Source organism: Buteo buteo, chromosome 13 (genome assembly GCF_964188355.1).
Source record: "Buteo buteo chromosome 13, bButBut1.hap1.1, whole genome shotgun sequence".
NCBI lineage: Eukaryota > Metazoa > Chordata > Aves > Accipitriformes > Accipitridae > Buteo > Buteo buteo.
The window spans coordinates 12,123,292-12,142,667 of record NC_134183.1 but is presented as its reverse complement, the minus strand read 5'-3'; the positions used below and the strand labels follow the sequence as shown (position 1 = coordinate 12,142,667).

General features: G+C 59.3%; 3 protein-coding genes across 5 annotated transcripts; 1 reads left to right on the top strand and 2 right to left on the bottom strand.

Annotated features, from left to right (window-relative positions):
* Positions 1 to 109: 109 nt before the first annotated feature.
* Positions 110 to 13,534, bottom strand: TTLL13 (tubulin tyrosine ligase like 13). 3 transcript variants are annotated; one of them, XM_075044747.1, is made up of 16 exons: positions 13,414 to 13,534; positions 12,496 to 12,536; positions 11,111 to 11,229; positions 10,444 to 10,574; positions 8,950 to 9,106; positions 8,525 to 8,668; positions 7,306 to 7,391; positions 6,939 to 7,164; positions 6,215 to 6,399; positions 5,056 to 5,244; positions 4,404 to 4,584; positions 3,875 to 4,072; positions 1,907 to 2,261; positions 946 to 1,193; positions 210 to 317; positions 110 to 135 (listed from the first exon to the last, which is right to left on the bottom strand). In XM_075044747.1, the coding sequence occupies exons 3-14, from the start codon at positions 11,129 to 11,131 to the stop codon at positions 955 to 957; spliced, it is 2,112 nt and encodes a 703-aa protein (XP_074900848.1). In that variant the 5' UTR covers positions 11,132 to 11,229; positions 12,496 to 12,536; positions 13,414 to 13,534; the 3' UTR covers positions 110 to 135; positions 210 to 317; positions 946 to 954. The 3 variants fall into 3 exon arrangements, with proteins under 3 accessions (XP_074900848.1, XP_074900846.1, XP_074900847.1); XM_075044745.1 differs by lacking the exons at positions 8,525 to 8,668; positions 13,414 to 13,534 and having other exon boundaries at positions 11,111 to 12,830; XM_075044746.1 differs by lacking the exons at positions 8,525 to 8,668; positions 10,444 to 10,574; positions 13,414 to 13,534 and having other exon boundaries at positions 6,939 to 7,391; positions 12,496 to 12,505.
* Positions 13,535 to 13,545: 11 nt separating this feature from the next.
* GDPGP1 (GDP-D-glucose phosphorylase 1) lies at positions 13,546 to 14,681 on the bottom strand. The gene has a single exon (XM_075044765.1). It carries the CDS (start codon positions 14,644 to 14,646, stop codon positions 13,546 to 13,548), a length of 1,101 nt encoding a protein of 366 aa, XP_074900866.1. The 5' UTR covers positions 14,647 to 14,681.
* Positions 14,682 to 14,798: 117 nt separating this feature from the next.
* On the top strand, positions 14,799 to 17,968 carry CIB1 (calcium and integrin binding 1). Its single transcript, XM_075044742.1, has 7 exons — positions 14,799 to 14,904; positions 14,987 to 15,021; positions 15,603 to 15,705; positions 16,106 to 16,259; positions 16,542 to 16,660; positions 16,741 to 16,829; positions 17,113 to 17,968. Exons 1-7 carry the CDS (start codon positions 14,854 to 14,856, stop codon positions 17,132 to 17,134), a joined length of 573 nt encoding a protein of 190 aa, XP_074900843.1. The 5' UTR covers positions 14,799 to 14,853; the 3' UTR covers positions 17,135 to 17,968.
* Positions 17,969 to 19,376: the final 1,408 nt, after the last annotated feature.

Sequence of the window (19,376 nt, the reverse complement as noted above, 5' to 3'; positions counted from 1 at the left end):
TCCTGCCGCAGGCGGCGGCGCGGCGGGGGACAGCCTCGGCCCCGCAGCACTCGCCGCACCACGTCGGGGCTGACGCCGAAGCCCTGGGCCAGGCGCTCCGGCGGCCACTCCTCGGGCTGCTCCTGCCGCAGGAACCTGCGGGTACGGGCACGGTCAGCGGGGCGCGGGCACCGGGACCCGACCCCGCCCGGCCCGGCCCCGCCGCTCACCGCATCTGCTCCATCGCCTGCCAGGTCAGGGTGCGCTCGGGGGCTCCGCGCCCCCCGCCCAGCTCCCGCTGCAGCCGCCGCAGCCGCGCCGCCGCCCGCCGCCGTGCCCTGCGGGGGAGAGAGATGAGCGGCCCGGCCCCCGGTCCCCGACCCCCGGTCCGGCCGCCCCGCACCTTTCGGCCCCCTCCAGCGCCCGGTCCGGTGGCTCCCGTTTCCCGGTCCACGCCGCCGCCGCCCGCCGCGGGGCTCCGGCGAGGAGCGCGGCCGCCCGCAACCCGCGCCGCAGCAGCGCCGCCATGGCCGGGGACCGGGAACCAGGCGGGGCCGGCGGCGGGGCGGGCCGGGCTCGGCCCGGCGGGGGAGGCGCGGGGGCCCGGCGGGGGTCTCGGCCCCGCGCCATGGGGGTGCCCGGCGCGGCCGCCCCGGGGGTCCCGGTGCCGGGCGGGTGGTCGGAGGGACGAGGGGCCCACGGCGGGCGGGCAGGCAGCGGGGCAGCCTCCCGGGGGGCTCGGCTGCTGCCGAGGGGGGTGCCAGCCCACGGCTTGGCAGCGGTAAAGCTGCTGTGCTGCCCGGGGGCGCGCAGCAGTGGGAGCCTGGCTGGGGCCCAGAGTCCGGTCAGGGGGTGCAGACAACCGGCCCCGGGCCGGGACAACCCTCCCCGTCCAGCAGCCGTGGTTCTTTGGCGAGCACCCGCAGGGAGTAAGGCCGAGCGTGGGCATCCCCTCTGCCACGTTACCTGTGCTTTTCACGCTGCAAGCGTGCGACGCACCAGCACGGTGCGAGGCACACGTGTGCTGCACATGGGTGGCGGAGGAGATGGTTTACTCCTGGACTGCAGCACAGCTGAAGGTGCCATCGGATGTGGCATTCCCCGTGCTGGCTGGGGACCCCGGGTGAAGGTGCCGTTGGCTGTGGCATTCCCCGTGCTGGCTGGGGACCCCGGGTGACAGCTGTCTGTGTGGAAGGACAGCCTACCACCTTCACCTGGAAGAGCACAAGCAGATGTGGGGGGCAGGCACACACCGGCAGCTCTGTGTGTCAGCAGCCTGCTGCCACCCTCTGTGATGGTGCTGGGCCCTGCCCCTGCTCCTCCCTGCTCCTAAGGCTGCGAACAGCCTAAGCCAATGGTGGGGGAGCAGGGGGGGAGGTGGGCAGAGCTGGGTGAAGGTGTGGGTGGTGGGAGCGTGGGTGTAGTTCTGGAGGGGGCGTGGGCAGCAGGGAGCAGCAGGGAGGGAGGGAGGGAGGGAGGCGTGGGGAGAGGCTGGGGGCCATGCTGTGTCACCAAGTGTCTCCTCCATATATCCCACAGCTAACGTGCCCCTTTGGCTGTCCTGTCTGCTGCGTTTCTGACCCGACTCTCAAGTACTTCTGGGCTTCTCGCGTTCCCCCATCCCAGCATATCAACCCTTGGTCCTGGGAAACCACCTACTTTCTTCCTTGCCCTGGCAAATGGGATGCTACCGGCCTCGGGCAGAGACTTCCAGCGGTCACCAGTTCCCAGAGAAGAGTGCGGTGTCACCTCCACAGGGTCTGAGCACCCCAGGGACTCTGAGTTCTATCCATCCCACCCATTCCTCCCACCCCAGCAAGGCCAGGAACATCCACAGCTCCCAAGTGTCTGCCCATGGCTCCAGCTCACTGACTTGAGCCTCCATGAGGCAGCCACTTGGAGCCAAAGGAAGGTAATGCATACTCACAGCCTTCAGCCTTGTTTCCAGTGCCAGGGAGCCACTGGCCTCCTGCCTGCAGCCTCTTGGGTTTGATGCAGGGCTGGGTAACTGCTGCCATCCGTGCTGTCTGGCCCTGCAGCCAGCCTGTGTCCTGCGCCCGGAGGCCCCGCTTGTGGCAAGGGATGCTCTGGCCTCGAATGGAGAGGGTGCCTGCGGCAGCAGGATCCGAGCCTGGGACAGCTGGCAGCTCGGCGTTGGCTCTGGCATTGTGTATGAACTGCTGTCCCGAAGATCGGACTGGACCTCCCAGGAGCGAGAGGGAGTTGTGTGTTGTTAAGCAGTGGGTCTCCTGGCCCCCAGGTGCCTCCCAGAGAAACTGTGGCTGGAAGGAAAGAAAGCAGCTGCGGCTTAGCTCTGGAGGCCTTGGCAAGAGACAGGAAGGAAAAGTCTTCTCTAGTTATCTACGGTCACTCAGTAAAGCATCACCCTGCACTTTCTTCCCAGGCACGGCACAGTCACCGTCCCAGATTAACATCATCTAAGGGGTCACAGCAGCTGCCTGCCTGATCTGCCTGCAGCAGTGCTGAGATACTCATCCTCTGCCCATAACAGTGGGCTGAGGTGGAGCAGGGTTTGTGTAAAGACATGCCAGAGCAGGCTGGGAAGACTCAGCGATAAAGGATCTGACCCACTCCCAAATAATCCTTCACTGTTGAAAAAATTAGCAAGATTTTAGGCAGAGTTTGGGTTTCATGTTCTGTTCTGCTTTGGTAGAGGAAAAGGCAGCTGCCATTAGTTCTTACAGATCAAATCCCATCTTAGACTTCGTTTGTTAAATTAAATGGACTATTTCCAATTTCTCCTAAGGTACTAGAAGACTCCTAGGTCCTGAATAATTCCTACAGCTCTAGTGCCTTGACTTTGTCTGCATCCCCCTGAGGTACGTCACCCTTCCAGCCAGGAGCAGGCCCCCTTTCTGGAAACAGATGGGGTGCCACTGGAAGATGCAATGGACCTTGCGCAGTTTTTAATGAATCGCAGGTCCAGAAGTAGCCCATCCCCGACACAGCAGGCGACAGCCACCCTCAGTGCTCCAGAACAGCCCTTGTCACCCAATGGAGCCCAAAGATAACAGACTGTGGGCTTCCTCGTCTGGTTTTAGACCAGTAGCCCGGTTTGGGAATTGGCGTGGCAGCCAAGACTCAGTTTGAGACAACCATGCAGATCTCCTTTAGGTCCCAACCCTGGTTCCCCTGGTGTAATTCTCTGTGAAGCCCAGCTTTCCTCAGCTGTGTGCCTTGAGACTGTCTGGGATGCAGCAGCAGCAGTGCTGAAGGTTTACACTGTAGCGTGCTCTGGCAGAGCAAGGATGACTCTGAAGGGGGAGCCCCAGACTGAGGGCTGAGCCCTCTGGGGTTTCAGGCACATGCACTAACTGGTCACCTTCCCCATGTGGGGAATGGTGTAATGTAGAAGGCAAGATGTTTAGGGAGAGGCGTTGTTTGCAGTGCAGAATTCACTTAGTGATTATTTTTTTTTTTTAAGACATCCCCACGCTTCCCTTCAGGCCCTCTTTGCTGCGTGCGCTCCTTTACCATGCTCCTAGCCTACCCAGGAATTCATTTTATTCAGCTAGGAGAATCGCACTACTGCCCTGAAGCAGCAGCTCACACTAAGCTGTGTGCTGGGGACAGCAGTGTCCAAAATGCAGTATCACTGTGGTCTGTTCTTTGGAATACTGGGGAGAGGGGTCTTCCGGGGAAGGGTGTTCAGGGGCTCTACACAGCTGACTGGCACAGCCCCAGTGCACCCACTGGAAAGGGAAAAAGTCAGTAACTGTATGAAAACCCACAGACCCAGATGCTACATTGGATCTCATTTAACTGAGCCACACCGGAGATGCTCAATGCCCATGGCTCATTCCTCGGGATCCTCCCGTGAATGACTTTCTCCTGTGTTGGCCTTGCAGGATGGATCTGGGCAATCTTCAGTTACCTGGTGCTTGGGGATAACAGTGCAGGATTGCTGGGTGTCAGCTGGTCTGTCAGTTGTGGGGAGCAGCTGGGAGAGCTGATCTATGATGCCCAGGCCTCGGATAAGGTTCTCACGTTGCTTAAGAGCATTTACTCTTTTCTTCTCCTCATCTTCCACAATATCCTGGGGTTGCATAGAGTTGTACTGCATGCGCCGTAGCTTAGGAAGGAAACACCTAAGTTACAGCAAAGTTGAAGCTGTAGTAATGTGCAAGGGAGACAAAGCCACAGACTGCTCTGAGCCCTAAGGAGAATTACAGACTTTGAGGTGGAGTGGGATGAAGATCCTGGTGGGAGCCACAGCAGGGAGGGGACAACAGTGGTGCTTGCAAGTACCTCCCAGCACAAGCTGCCAACTCTCTGGACTTCATGAAGAGGAGTCCAACCTCGTAGTCCTGTTCCTTGGGAGACACCCACGGCCCAGCACTGTTCCCAGAGCCATGTTATTGCCTTTGAGAGCCCCGTGAACAGCCACTGACAAAGCAAGGTACCTTTCTATCCCACGTCCTGGTGCTTCTATATGTGAGGCGGGTCATAGGAGCTGTGGTTTTATTACGGATCTGGGATTTGTCCCCAGCTGACTCTCCATGCAGGTCTTTCCTCTCTGTTTTCTTCTTCCTGGTAATGGCTTCCAACTTTTCTTTTTTCAGGCGAATTTCCTCCAGTTGCTGCCTGCCATACAACAGTAGTCTTAGTCACTGGTACGAGAAGAGCCATAATAGCAAAAGGCTATTACAAAGCCTTCAATCTGAGGACATTTTACTGCAGTCAGAAGTTCTGTAGGGAATAGCCTATAATAGAAGCGTGCCAAGAAATAGGCCAGGAGTGCTTTTAAAAGAGACTCTCACCGCTGTGAGAAATGCCCTTGAATTAGGCTGTGCTGGCCAGAAGGGTGGAGGACACTTGTGATATGGTGCTGCCAGAGTCCAAAAGTCAATGGAATATTGCATTTGCCTCTCAAGGCTACATGCAAAAGGAAGTTGCTTTGCTATGGTGACACAGCACATGCAGACTCCTTCCCTTCCACCTCTTACTAGCTTGCTTACATCTGTAAGCAGCAGAGTTGCTCCTAAGAAGGGATCATAAGCAAGCAGTCTCTATGCCAGCCCTATGAGGAGTGGGTTTTCCACAGGGGCAGTGTACCTGGCACAATCCTCTCGTGCTTTGGATGACGCTGTTTCCTGGAAGAGGGAGCCACTCTGCTTGAAAAACGGCTCATACTTCTCTGTTCCACATGCTGGATAAATGCGCCGGTAACTGCCCAGGTGTGAGTTCTCGTACTTTTCTGCCTGGGACAGCCAGGCAGCCTGGTTGCTCTCTAACTCCTCGCGTCTGCAAACCGGGAGAAAGCACAGGCAGGGAGCTGCGATAGGAGGATCCAGGTGCTGTCCTGGCTGAGGGACAAGGGCCTAGCTAGCACCTTCCCCTGTCTTTCCCCGTTTGGGAGCCTGTTTCACATGGGTGCACTGCAAGGAACCAAGACAACCCACACTTCTTCATCTTCTCCCTGTAGAGTGCTGGTGAAGCATTTACAGATCTCTCCCCTGCCACCCAGGCTCACACCCTGCCCCTCAGCCTTTTCACCCAACTAACCCAGTTACAAGGGAAGTTCAGTTAAAATGGGCCTATTCAAGGTGTATCTGCCACCCTGCATGCTGCTGGGAGCTTTCCTCGCTAGCAGGGAGCTCAGAGCAGCCGAGGCTGCAGGGGCAGGCACAACCCAGGGCTAACACACTCAGCATCTCCAGCCCAGAGTGATCTCAGGTCTCCTAATTGAAATGGGAGCTGTAGGCAGTTCCTGCCTCACCCTGCATGGCAGGAAAAGCCCGGGCAGCAGGCTAATCTAACATGGCCTCATGAAAGGACATGCAGCCAGAGAACGGGGGGAAAACCCTCAGCCCTGAGAAAGGAACCCTGCTCTGGAGAAGGGCCCCGTGCCCCCAGGTGCTCTTGGTCCCTGAAGCAGTGCTGCTGTCCATCCTGTGAGCTTCACTGAGAGCCCATGGATGCTGGCACTGCCCATCGGCACTGACAGATGTGACAAGCAAGACGCAGCTCAATGGGGATGACTCTGTACAGGGCCCAGAGCACCAGGTGTCTCAGATCTCCTAGCACCAAGAGACGAGCCCTGGCTCTTCCTTGCAGGATGCAGATGGCTTGTGAGAGCTCTTCCCAGAGGCTGTATAGTGCCACGGCCTCTGGGAGCTCTAATTTGGAGACAGTCAGCCTTGGTTTTATCCTGCTCTGCCATGCCCCATACTTTCTCACTGGGGATGTGCAGCACTGTGGGGAAGAGCAATACCTGGATGCACGGAGAGTCTGATGGCCCTGGAGGAGCCGTTCCTTTGCCCGCTGTTTGTCTTCCTCCAGCACCTTCCTTTTGTTACAGGCATGCACATTTATCAGGTTGATGGTATCACAGAGAAGAGCATCCTTCACCTCACGGTCTAGGGGAGAGTCTGTGGTGAAGCTGGGAGAGTGGTTCACCTGCCAAAACAAGCAGCTAATCTAACCTGGCAAGTCCCAGCTCCCAGAAAGTGCTGCCAGCAGCCAGCTTGCTGGCCCCAGTCTGCTCCCCCACACACTTTCCATGGATGTTCTTCCCTGTAACAGCAAGAGAAAGCAGGAGGCTGCAGGCAGAAGCTGGTTCTGTCCTTCTGCAATGTAATGCCCATCTGTGCCACAGGTCATTTAAATCCCACACCCCACAGGACTATAGGCATGGGGCAGCTATCATAAATTCAAGACGCTTGTTACAGGTCAAGGAGTCCTAAGGTTCAGGAAACTCCCTGCTGTTAGAGAGGGTGTACAGGGAACAGGCTGTTAGATCCCACTTAGCCTACAGCAGGTTGCTTGGCTACTTGTCTTCATAGCCTGTTCAATTTTGTGAATGAGGTGGCCCTTTTTAATCAAACGAGTTCTGTCCCTCCCACCACCCCTTGTTCTGGAGCATCCCCCAGACAAGCTGTCTTGGCTGTCTGCTGCTTCCAGAGTTGCTTCAACACAGGAGGAGACTCCTTCCTCACCTCTAGCAGCCAGGGCTTCAACTTTCTGTCTACCAAAATGTCAAAACCCAGTATCTCAAAGCAGGCACAGCCAGTCGTGTGGTTCGGAAAGCAGCTTTGGTAATTGTGCTTCACAACAGGATGAGCTGAAATAAGAGTCTTTATAATAATATCTTCAATATCTTCCCAGAGTTTTGTTGTGTTGTAGCTGTTATCTGTCATCCAGGCATTCAGGGTGGACAGTTTCCTGTGTGGAGGACAGGAGATTATAAGAACTGACCTGTGATAGCATGTTTGCCCCAGGAAAGATGGAAGTAAACCAGTGTCCCAAGTGCAGCTTTCCTGCAGGATGTGCACAGGGCATTGGGGTACATGGACAAGACAATACCTCTTACTGCCCGTCATGTCATCCTGGACAAAGTTTTCATTATGTTTGTTGATAGCATAATTGGTCAAATGCATGCAGATATCATCCTGAGGGAGGAATGGCAAGATATTTTCATTTACTCTTAACCACAGAGCATAAATAGAAACAGCCCCATTAGCACTAGTCTAGCCACCAACTTCGCCTGCTTCTGCCTCTTGTCTGTGGCGGTGACTTGCAGCAAAGAGTTAATCATGCTGGTGATGCCCTCTCTAGCCAGAAGTTAGAGCTAAAAGAGCTCTACCCTCTCTGCTCCTCTGCCCTTATCTCTGTGGGAGAGCACAGGAGTCAGCTCCACAAATGCCATTCCAACTGTGGCCTCACTGCCAAACAAAGGACTCCTCAGGACAGAAGCTGCAGCAAATTTCTGCAGATTCTTCCTCTTCTTTCACTCACCCAAAGCAAAAGACGTCTCCAAGACATGCATGTAGTGGAGTGAGAGAGGGCATATACATATGCAGCTCTGGGACAAGCAGGCAGATAACCAGAAGCCTGGGGTATCTCAGGGCAGCCCATGACTGTAGCACAGCAATCCAACACTACAGTCCATCCTCTGTTGGGATTTTACAGGTTACAGACCCCTGCTTGGAGGTGGGCATGGCCATACTCTGGCACCTTCCCTTCCCAATTCCTTCCCCTCCCTGTCTCTCCTAGGCTGTTCCACTACCACCAGATAATCCCCAGGTCCCTCTTTTCTGCCTGAAGAGCAGGCAGGCAAGGAACGGTGTGGACTTGAGAATGCTCATAAAGGCAAGAAGCAGTAGGAATGTTGCCCAGACACACCATGGGATCTCCATCCTTGCAGGTTTTCAACACCTGACTGAGTGAAACCCCCAAGAAAACAGATCTGAATTTATTGTTGACCCAGTTTTGAGCAGAATGTTGGACTCGAGACCTTCCAAGGTTCCTTCCAAGCGAAACAATTCCATGATTCTGTGATAATGCCAGTAAACAGCCCACATGTGGGGCCTGGGAGCAGATCTACTTCAGGCACTCCTGAAATACCTCCTGTGAGGAGGAGGAGGAGGAGGTATAGAGGAAGGGGAGAACAGGAAAGAAGAAAGCTGGGTCCCATGAAACCTACCAGTCCCTGCCTTTTTAAGGTCTGGGATGCCCCTACGACGAATTAGGGACTAACACCTACAGATACTATGCGAATTCTTTGGAAACTTCCCTTTTTTACCAGGTTTCTGCTGCTGGGATCGATGTACCTCATGGTGGCAAACCGGGCCAGACCCTCCTTGTAGACAAAAATCCTCAGCGGGTCACAAGATGTGACCAGCACATAGATACGCATGTCAAATTTAAAGCCATCAATGAGGAAAGGCTGTGAGAAAAAAGGCAGGAGCAAGCATGAGCAAACATTGCTAGGCATGCTGCCGATTCCTTAAGGTTGGCTGCTCTATCTGCGTTGCTTCCTTGGCAGCTCAGCAGTGAGGAGAAAGGCAAGCTTTTGCCATGCCTCTGCTGTGCTGCAGCCACCCCGGTGCCCCTGGCAGATCCAGGAAGACAAGGGACAAAGGGCAAAGGACAGAAGGAGGATGTGGGATGCTGGAAGAGATGGAAGTTGCAATCCTCCACCTGTATTTTCGAGACTGTCCCCATTACCTTAGAGATATACTGCTGACAGATCATATGCTCTCCATGTTTGATCTCCTCTGGATTATGCGTTATGAAGATACCTCTCCCTTGGCAGCCACTGTCTGGCTTGCAGATGAATGTTCTGGTTTTCCTCGCACGTCTGTAGGCCTGGAAATCTCCATAGCTGTGCAAGGAAGGGGTAACTGTTACAAGCTGCAAAAACCAGCCTCTCTTCTCTCTCATAACAGTTAGGTACTCAAACTATGGTGCTGTGGGCCAGTACAGACCAAACTTCTGCAGCAGAGGAATAGTAGACCTATTCCTGATCTATATGAGTTACAAATTGGCCCTAGGTGGGCCCTAGCCCACCGTCTCTCTAGTGGGCACCACATTTAGGGGAAGAGAGAGGCAAACAGGACAAATCCCTGAAAACAGCGCCAAGAGCAATCCGAGTCCAGGAAATGCAGCCTGGAAGAGAAAGATGAGAGAACTAGGTCTGTCTTCTCCAGAAATGGGAAGACTGGGAGCACACATGGCAATCACCTTCCTGCACATGACAAGCTATTAGCAAAATGCAGCAAACTGCTGTTCTCCAAGGCCAGTGCAAACAGGAGAAGTAGTAAATGCTGATACTTCAGCAAAGATACTTTAGGTCAGATACTAAGAAAATCATTCTGACCATGAGGAAAGTTCAGCTACAGAACAGGTGACAGGAGCCCAACTTCGAGATCTTCAGGAAACAGTAAGAATAAAATCTGTCTAAGACTGGGTATCTTGTCTCCTTGCAACCACCCAAACTCCAAGTGCTCTTTGGTCTCTTTCAGCTATGTTTCTATCATTGCTTGCCTGTATATGATCAGAGAAGCCAGGCCTTCTGCCCCAAAGCTTGAGTAATTCGGTGATGGTTTATGTCTAACTGTATATGTACTAGCATAGTGACCTGTGCCGTCCCACTACCCTCTGCCATCAGTGTGCTCCACTGCAGCGGATGGCAGAGGTGCAGGGGGCTGTGAAGACAGGCGTCACAGTCGGTGGCGTAGAACTGCCTCATGCTCCAGTTCTGTGCCCTCCCTAGGTGAGCGACGGGCACTGACCCACCCGGTGGGGAAGGGAGCCTGCCGCGCTGCCCTGCAGTTGCCTCTCCCATTTGCCCTGAGCTGCTGAGAGCCCTTCCACCGAAACACCAGTTTACACTTCCCACTCGCCTGCTGCCCTTTGGCTTTCCGGGTGGGTCCTTCTCCCCAGATTTAGCCCTTTGGCATGCGGTCTGCCCAGCAGCAAGCCACACAGCACAGAGGACACCATTCCATGGGCTAATTCAATCTAATTGCAATTAAGGATGTGTGAAACTAGAAACGTGTCTCAACACCCCATTCCCTTCGAGGGAAGGTTATAAAGGCCCAGGCCAAGCGATGAGATCTCAGAGAGGCGCCCCATCCCTGCCCTGGCTGTCAAGCATAGTGGTTCCCACTACCTAATTTCATAGCCCTGTTCTCAGCTGCATTAATGCGTATCACTCACTCAGCTGGCAAGCACCAAGTGCGGGGAAATATATTGTACTCCTTGGGGAAGAGCCTGAGCATGCGGTTAAGGTTGCGAGCCAACAAGTCCTTACGGCAGATCTCTATCATGCCTGGAAAATGGTTGATTTTCTGAAAGAGGTGCAGACAAAAAACAGAATCAGCAAAGGAACAGCAGGGATCCTCCTTGAGACCTGAGGAAAGCCCGCGTATGGAGAAACTGGCCTGCAGAACAGGAAGCTGGGCCTGCAGTTGCCTTGAACATCTGCTGAGGGACAAGATTACGCTACAGCTGCTTTATCTGAACTTCACCCATGTGATTTATCTGCTTGTTCCATCTCAGCCCTGAAGCTCTCCCTCGCTAAAACATGGCAGCTTCAGGGAGCCATTTGTCATCAAGAACCATTTATTTCATGCTACATTAAAGGGGTTGGCGGCTTTCCAATTCACACTACTGCCAAAGCATTGCCAATGGCACCGTATCAGAGACACAACAGAAGTAAAGGCTTGTGAACCTGCGCCCTCTGCAACTGATGCAGAGAAGGGGCGCAGGTGCTAGCTGGGACACTGCTGTTTCCTTCTGCAACACGCTGTTCCACTAACAGCCCCTGTCTCACCCTCCCTCCCGAGCTCTTCCGACTGGGCAGCCTTTGCATGGGAGTATTTACCTGAAACCGCTTCATTTCCATGACGCGCTCCAGAGAGACTGAGTAGTCTGTCCAATACACTGTCCACTCCTCATTCTCTCCTGCTTCTTTCAGCCCGCAGCATAGTGCTGCCCGCCGCACTGTACCAAAGCAAGCACATGACAAGGGGCCCGGCAGAGGATGTAAGTACCAGGGGTTGTTAAATCCCCAAAATAACCAGGGACGGAGTGTGAAACAAAGATCTCCAGGCTGCAATTCTACTCTCAGAGATGCAAGGTGTTGGCGGGACCCTTCAGGAGGTGTCAGAAACACAAGCTTTACCCAGCTAAACTCACCCCCAGCCTCTGGCTGCAAGTGTACTGGGAGCTATCAGCCCTGTAAGTCCACAGTCCCAGAGCACTTCCTGAACCACAGCAGGCTTGAATCCGCTGTGGGTCTGACGCCACACGGGCAGATACAAATCTTCTGAGGGTATGAGTGTCATCTTCAAAATCAAAAGTTATTTGGCAGCAGAACACACAAGCTCTGGAGCAGAAGGTTGCTGCCAGGATGGTTTGTGTAAGTGCCAGTTCTGAATTTGGCCTCTCACAGGGCTGGGGAGGCGATGAAGGTCAACACACGTTAGGCACCATTGTGAAACGGTTCTGGTTCCTGTGGCACCTGTGCTGCCACACCACCTCCTGCTGCGGGTGCCCATCCACCTCCTGTCACCACACTGCCCAAGCACGGCCTTAGGTAAAAAGCACAGCACCTGTCCCTCTGTATAAAAACTGTGTTCCTCGCACAGCTGACCAGGCTGTGACCTTCAACAATGCCAATGCAGTTGCACTGCTATGACAGTTGTTAGCAAATAGGCTAACAACATCCATCAACTGCTAGGAGTCTGTTCTTTTAAGATACAGCTTGTGGCAGCAAAGAAGAGCAAGACAGGAGAGGGGACCAGCTCCCTGGAGCATGTCACAGGAGACAGACAGCAAAGGGAGAGGTTCCAGGTACCAATCCTGCCTGTTCCATCACTGGCCTTATGTTAAACAGTTGAGACCTCTCATGTCATTTCCCCAAGCACAGGTACCGATCTTGCATTGTAACTGCCCCTAACTAAACCCTTCTCGCCAATCTTAGCAGATGTTTGGCAAATGCAGATGTATGGGGAGGGTCGAGGGCTTGCACTGTTGTTGCACATTTTCTGTTTCTTTAAACCAGAGGGCACCTCAGTCCAAAGTGTGAGAAACTGTACTTTTCACAGGGGCCCAAGTCGCTTGCAACCACTAAATACCTAAACCAAAAGCAACTGTGCAGTGGAAATTCGGTAGCAGCACTCCTCCCTGGCTGAGCAGACACCCATAAAGCTTGCCATCTGTCGGTGGGCTGATCTGAACGGACACCCTGCAGCATCTCAGACTTACCACTCTCGTACTTGCAGCTGGTCAGATTGATGGAGGGAACACTGGAATTGAAAGAGAGGACAGAACAGCTGCTCAGCGAGGAACCGGGGCCCCGTCCCGGGCACGGGCGCGTGGGAGGGAGGGAGACAACCACCTTCTTGCACGCACACAGGCAACTTGCGCTCCACAGAGCTAACGGGCAGATCTGATCTGGAGCCAACGCGAGCTCAGCAAGCTGCGAGGCAACAGGGCAAAGAGGGGTCCTGAATGCAGGGTCTTTCCTCGGACATGTCACGCTTGGGATTATTGGGACAATTTAGGGGAAAGAGCGTTTATTTTCCGATTCAGAAGGTCCCCGGAAAGCCTCTCTGGGGCCAAGGACCAGAGGGCCCAGCTCAGCATTGCCCCTCGGCGTCAGGCAGGGCCGGGCCCTCGCTCCCGCAGCCCCGGGGCTGCGTCCCGCCGGGCTCTGCCACCGCGCCCGGGAACGAACGCGAGTCCGCCGGTCTGTACGGCGGGGGGGGAGCAGGCAGGGCCCGGCGGCGGCACCGCCCCACGCTAACGGCAGAGGGGCGGACAGTCGGGCGGACAGACGGGCGGACAGGCTCCCCGAGGTCCCGGCGGAACACGGGCGCAACGGCCCGGGAGCGCGCGGGCGGGCCCTGCCGGGGGTGGGGTGGGGGTGGGGGGCCGCCTCCCGTCCGCCGCACTCGCCTGCGCTTCCTCCGCCTGTTCCGCGGATCGGGACCGGGGGGGCCGTTGGGGGCAGCGGATAGGCCCGGGGGGGGTCCCGGGGCCGGCCTCCCGCCGCCGCCCGCCTCCATCGCACCGACTGCCAGGGTCGCCCCGTTCCCATGGCGACGGGGACGCACTCGCCGGGCGGGGCCGGCGCGGGGGCGGGGCCGGCGCGGGGACCCCCCCCGCCCGCCCCCTCCTCACCGGCCATAGAGACGCCGGCGCCGCCAGCCAGAGCGGCCTCGCGCGCCTCCGCCGGGCCCGCCGCCGCGCAGCGCCTCCTGGCGGACGGCGCGGAGGCAGGCGCGCCCGTGCCGGTGCCGGCCCCGGCCCCGGTCAGCCCGCCAGGAGCCGCGCCAGGTCCTCGCCGAGACGCAGCAGCTGCGGCTCCGGCAGGAGGTGCTCGCGGATGGCGCGCAGGGCCTCGGCCTCGGTGATGTCCCGGAAGAGCGGCGCCGCCGGCAGCGGCAGGTAGCCCGCCAGCTCGCAGAGCGCCACGTTGAAGGCCGCGCCCGCCTTGGCGCCGAAGCTGGGCCTGCGCGCCCACAGCAGCACCCGCAGCCCCCGCCCGGCCCCGGCCCCCTCCGGCGGGTCGCCGCGGGTGACGAAGACGTTGTAGGCCAGGCCGGTGTCTGTCAGGTGCTCCGCCGCCCGGCAGACGTCCCGCGCCAGCGCCTCCAGGCCGGCGGGGCCGGCGGCGTAGAAGAGGAAGGCGGGCGCCGGGACGTCCCGCAGCAGGCTGAGGCCGCGGGCCGGGCAGAGGGGCTGGGCGGGCGCCGACTCCACCAGCAGCGGCCGGGCCAAGTAGAAGGCGTGCAGGTGGAGGTGGTTGAGGGAGGCGCAGGCCCCCAGCCCGTTGAAGCCCAGGCGGAAGCCGGGGTGGGCGCTGAGGAGCGCCGCCTCCAGCCCCCCGCGGAGCAGCGGGGCGGTGAGGGCCTGCGGCAGCCCCCGGCCCGGCTCCGGCAGCAGCAGGACGTGGCCCTGCTCCAGCGGGCTGACGTTGATGGCCACCAGGAGGTAGTCGGGGGCCGCGGCACCCCCGCCCCCTCCTCCTCCTCCTTCGTCCACCGCCCTGCGCAGGCGGAGCAGCACCTCGCCGGGCCGCATCCGTGTGAAGTTGAAGGCCCGGGGGTCGAAGGGCTGCCGGAGGCTGAGGACGGCCTGCGGCGGGCGGCGCTCGGTGCCGCGCTGGACGTTGAGCTGGGCCACCAGGCTCATGGGGCCGGGCAGGACGCGGGTGGGCAGCGGCCCCAGCCGGTACCGGAACAAGCCCCGCTCCATCCTGTCGCTCCAGCCCTCCAGCAGCGCCCGGTCGAAGCGGGAGGGCGCGGAGCCCGGCTCGCCCCCCCAGCCGGTTCCCTGCAAGACAAAGTCCTCCTCCCCGTAGACGAAGTCCTGGGGGCTGGGGTCGCCCGGCACCTCGCTCGCCGCCGCCATGCCGGGAGCCGGTCTCTCCTCGGCTTCGCCGCGCTGCTGTCAGTCACCGCCCCGGGGCGTGGCGATCCCGCCCCGGGGCGGGGCGGTGTGCAGGTGGGCGGGGCGATCCCGCCCCGGGGCGGGGCGGTGTGCAGGTGGGCGGGGAGGTCCCGCCCCGGGGCGGGGCGTTGCCTTGGGACGTGCGAGGCGGAAGCGGCGCGGGCCGCTATGGGGGGTTCGGCCAGCCTGCTGCCGCGGGAGACGCTGGGCGAGTACCAGGTGCGGGGGCACCGGGAACGGGGGACGGGACGGGAACGGGGGGGTGCCGCGGCCCCAGGGCTGACCTGCGCTCTCCCCGCAGGAGCTGACGTTCTTGAGCAAGCAGGAGATCCTGCTGTAAGTGGTACCGGGGGGCGCGGGCACCCGGCCCTGACTGCTGGGGCGGGGGTGCTGGCCCCGGGCCCCCCATACCTCCGGGGCCAACCCGCTCCCCTCGGCCCCCATGAGGGGATTCGCCTCGGCCGTGGGGGCGTGGAAGGCCCCGGCCCCGCCGCGGGGACTTCCCTTCCCCTCGACGCCAGGCAGGAGACCGGAGGGTCCGCGACCGGAGCCTGGCCCTCGCCCACCGGCGGGGCTTCGGCGGGGGGAGGGAGCGAAGGTCTGCGGGTGCTGCGGGGCCGGCCCGGCGGCGGCTCTCTCCCCCTCGGAAGTGCCAGTCGTCTGGGTGGGCAGGCAGCAGGGCTGGCTCCTTTCCCCTCGCTGCTGGTCCTCGGGGTCCCGGGAGCAGGTGGGGGGGAGACACTGCCGTGGGGGGACCCCCCCGGGCCGGCTCTGCGCACAGCTGGCAGGGAGCTGTGGGAAACGGGCCGTCCGCCTCGGTGCAGCGCTGGGCAGAGCTGCCTGCACTGCCCGTGCCCAGAGGGCTGCCTCCTGCGCCCCTCACGCCACAGAGCATCTCTTGTTCTTGCCTCTTCAAGTGCCTACAAGAGGTTCAGTGAACTGCTGCCAAAGGAGGAGAGGGAGAATGCCTGCTCCGCACGGGTTCCCAAGAGCCAGATCCTGACGTTGCCAGAGCTGCGGGTAGGGTGCCTGGCAGCCAGCGGGACTCGCTGCTGCTCCCTGGGTCTGGACGTGTTTGGGCAGGGCCATGTTTACCTGCCGTGGTGCCAGTGCTCTGCCCTCGACGTGCTGCTCCAACAGTCACCTGGGGAAGCTGTTCACTTACCGTACGTCAGCTGTGCCAACAAACAACTTCCTCATCCCCGCCCTGCCGTGGAGGAGCCCGGAGATCCCTGCTGCGTGAGGCTGCTGTCCTGGGGAGGCACAGGACTGGCACGGTCGTGCTGTGCACAACAGACCAGCAGCAGAGTGGGGTACCCACTCGTCCGCAGGGTTGGCACCAGCCTGTGGCCAGTCTCTACTGTGAGGGAGACAGCCTGGCACTGCCCAGCCCTGCCCTGAGCCATTCCTGTGTTGGCAGGCAAACCCCTTCCAGCACCGGATCTGCCGGGTGTTCTCCACCTCAGATGACAGGGATGACAGCATGTCCTTTGAAGACTTCCTTGATATGCTGAGCGTCTTCAGCGACTCTGCTACATCAGACATCAAATCCTACTATGCCTTCCGCATCTTTGGTAAGGCTGGGGGCAGATGCCATGTTCGGGGGTCCCTCCACCTCAAGGTGGGGGGCAGGGATGAATCCATGTTCAGGAGGGCTGGCAGTGCCCTTGGAGCACCTACAGGGATGGCAGCTTTTGGGAACTGCTGGTTTGGTGTAATAATGTGCACCGGGAAGTGTGGCATGGAGCCTGCCGTGTCCTGAGGTCACCCAGGCCCTCTCCTCTCTGAGCATGGGTGCTCATGACTCTCTGGGGTCAGTGCAGCCCTACCAAAACGTAACTTTCCTCTCCCCACAGACTTTGATGATGATGGGACTCTGGACAGAAAGGACCTGGAGAAACTGGTAAACTGTCTGACAGGGCAAGGCGAGGAGTCCCGGCTGAGCAACACAGAGATGGAACAGCTCATCCGAAATGTGAGGACTGTCAGGCAGGGCACAGGCTGCTGCACAGTCCTGGCCACACAGCTCACCACTCGCCTTTCCCTCCCCTCCAGATCCTGGAGGAGTCCGACATCGACAAGGATGGTACCATCAACCTCGCCGAGTTCCAGCACATTGTCTCCCGCTCCCCAGACTTTGCCAGGTACAGTGGTCTCCAGCGGCACAGCTTGTCCTGGGGGGCCTGTCTGGGGGGTTCATCCACCCCGATCACTGTGCTGGCACTGGGGCAGAGCTCTCGGTGGCAGTAAGGCAAGGCTACCCTGTACGAGGTCTCCCGTAACAGCAGAGGGAACTGGATTTCCTGCTAGCTCTGCAGAGAGCCTCTCCTGCACAGGGCAACGCTGCGTCCCTGTAGCACTGGGTGCTTGCAAACCGCTTGTGTGTGACCCAGTGAGAAGGTGCGGAACCTGCCATGTCTTTTGCAGCTCCTTCAAGATTGTCCTGTGAGAGCCCTGCAGCTCTCCAGCAGGATGGCTCCTCCGGCTGTTGCAGCTCTTCGTGGTCGCAGACGTTTCTTCTTTCAGTGAGCAGCAGAGGCCCCCACTCCTCACCAGCCTGGCAGTGCCACACAGTGCCTTAGGCAGGACACCCTCCTGCTCCCCATTCATGCCCGACAGGCGAGATGGCAGATGTCTCTGCAGCCTGCAGCGGTGGGGCCCTGGGAAGCTGCCTTGCTTGCAGCCACTCTGCTCTCCCAGGATTGGATTTTAACTTCTTATGCAAACCAAGGGCAGCTCTGTGGGTGGGGGGAGGTGCACAGAGGTGGTCCTGGCTGGGGTCCACACTGCACCAAGCACAGCTCCTCTCTGCCCTCAGTACCAATTCGTGCCTTCCACTAGCAGGCAGGGAGCTGCCTCCCCTCTCTAAGTCCCTGCCTGGCTCTCCCGTCTTCCCTGGGGGCCTCCCTGCTGCAACGTGGATATGTTTCTCTAAGCAATAACCCAATGTGGATCCGTTTCTCTAAGCAATAACCCAAACGCGGATCCGTTTCTCTAAGCAATAACCCAAGTGGCACTGTAGATGTGCCATCCTGGCAGCAGAGCTGTCCTGCCACAGCTGCACAAGACACCTTCCTCCCCTGACCGGCGCAGCACAGCCCTGTGGGCAGCCAGGCTCACCCCTCGCTGCCTCGGCACTGACCATGCTTGGGGCCTGCTCTCTTTTTCCTCCTCTTTTCCTCTCTGCCCCCTCCTCTGGCTCAGGCTCAGCAGCTGCTCTGCCTCCCTTGGCCTCTTCCTCCCTCTGCTCCGGCAAGGACACAAATAAAGGGCTCTGGTTTCACCCTGTGCTCTGTGCAGCCTTTGTCTCGCCGTGGGGACGGCGGAGGGGGCTGCTCCGGCAGTGCTGCGGGACCCGTGCCATGAGGGGTGCTGGGGACACAGCCTCCTGCCGGGCCCCTCTGCCTGCACGCCAGCCACAGCTCCAGGGGACGGGTCCCACGTCCTGCTCGGTGACAGCCCTTTCCGTGGGCCGCCTCCCTCCTCCAAAACCGGGGATTGTTCTCAGCAGCACAAAGAGCTCAGCTCTCGAGCAAGAGCCACAAAGGGAAATCCAGGGCAGGCGAGCAGCTACCTTTGCTGCGGGCAGTGCCGGAGCCCTTTGTGTCTGTTCATCCATCAGGCTTTGGCCTGGCCCGCTGCCAGCCACAGGCAACAGCCCTGTCTGCGCTTTGCAGCGAGCCCCTGGCCAGCCCCACCACCCCAGCAGCGCTCCCACCATGCCGGCAAGCCTCCACGCCGGAGCCGCTCTGCAAGACCGTGTCCGGGCTGCAGCACCGTGTGCCGGGTGGGGCCAGCATGGTGCCTGGGGTCCGGCTCGCCCTGCGGGAGCACCGGGGTGGAGCGGCTGATGGCTGTCTCGGGGTGCCGGCGCGGCTCTTTCTCACGTACCCCGGCGGTGCTGGCCCTTCCAGCTTGGTGCCCCACGGTGCTGATGGTATCTGCCCGCCACAGCCTGTGCCCCTGCGGCCCCGGGGGCCGTGTCTGCTGGCACAGCACCAGCCAACGCCTCCGGTGGCTTTTTTGATGTCCCAGAACAGGCTGGGCAGGAAGTTTGGTGCGCTGGTCCAGCCGGGAGCGAGGTAGTGCTGGTCCCTGGGGGAAAGCCTGCCCTGACACGCCAGCTTGGTGTGGAGCTCACCGCTTCCCCCAGCCCCATGCTCGTGCTGCTGGCGCTTCCCAGGCACGAAGGTGCATGAGGACTCACGAGCAGTGCCATAGCGTAGGTCCTGGTCCTGGTCCTGACTCCCATGGAGTCAGGTCCTGCTGGCAAAGCGGCTGGGGTCTGCCTGCAGCTGTGCAGGATGGGGATGCGGAGCTGCCTGCACCCTGGGCTGGCAGTGGGGTCCCACATGCAGCACAACACCATGGTCCCAGGGAAGCGGCCTGCCACAGCCCCAGGCACTCACTTTTCTTCCTCCCGGTCACCTCTGCCTTCCTCCACGTCTTGTGGTGCTGGGACGGCATCACCCCATTGCTCTGCAGCTTCCCCACCTCCACCACTGTGGGGGCCACTCTGCTCTGCCCCCACCAGACTGCCCACCGCAGCATGCACCTCCATGTACAGCCCCAAAACAGCTGAGTGCTGCCTGAGCTCGCTGCTGTGGATGCACGACACCCTGACAGCGGGGTCACAGGGACTCTCTCGCACCAGCCCTGGGCAGCATCACTGCATGGGTACACAGCCAGCG

Bases quoted from the DNA above. Each gene is read 5' to 3' on its own strand.
- TTLL13 (XM_075044747.1), bottom strand. From the start codon at position 11,131: ATGGAAATGAAGCGGTTTCAG. The intron at 6,400-6,938 runs GTGAGGAAGGAG...TTGTTTTGGCAG, and splicing joins TGAAGCCCTGGCTGCTAGAG to GTGAACCACTCTCCCAGCTT. The intron at 4,585-5,055 runs GTACACTGCCCC...GTTGTATGGCAG, and splicing joins GCACGAGAGGATTGTGCCAG to GCAGCAACTGGAGGAAATTC.
- GDPGP1 (XM_075044765.1), bottom strand. From the start codon at position 14,646: ATGGCGGCGGCGAGCGAGGTGCCGGGCGACCCCAGCCCCCAGGACTTC.
- CIB1 (XM_075044742.1), top strand. From the start codon at position 14,854: ATGGGGGGTTCGGCCAGCCTGCTGCCGCGGGAGACGCTGGGCGAGTAC. The intron at 16,661-16,740 runs GTGAGGACTGTC...CCTCCCCTCCAG, and splicing joins TGGAACAGCTCATCCGAAAT to ATCCTGGAGGAGTCCGACAT. The intron at 16,830-17,112 runs GTACAGTGGTCT...TGTCTTTTGCAG, and splicing joins CGCTCCCCAGACTTTGCCAG to CTCCTTCAAGATTGTCCTGT.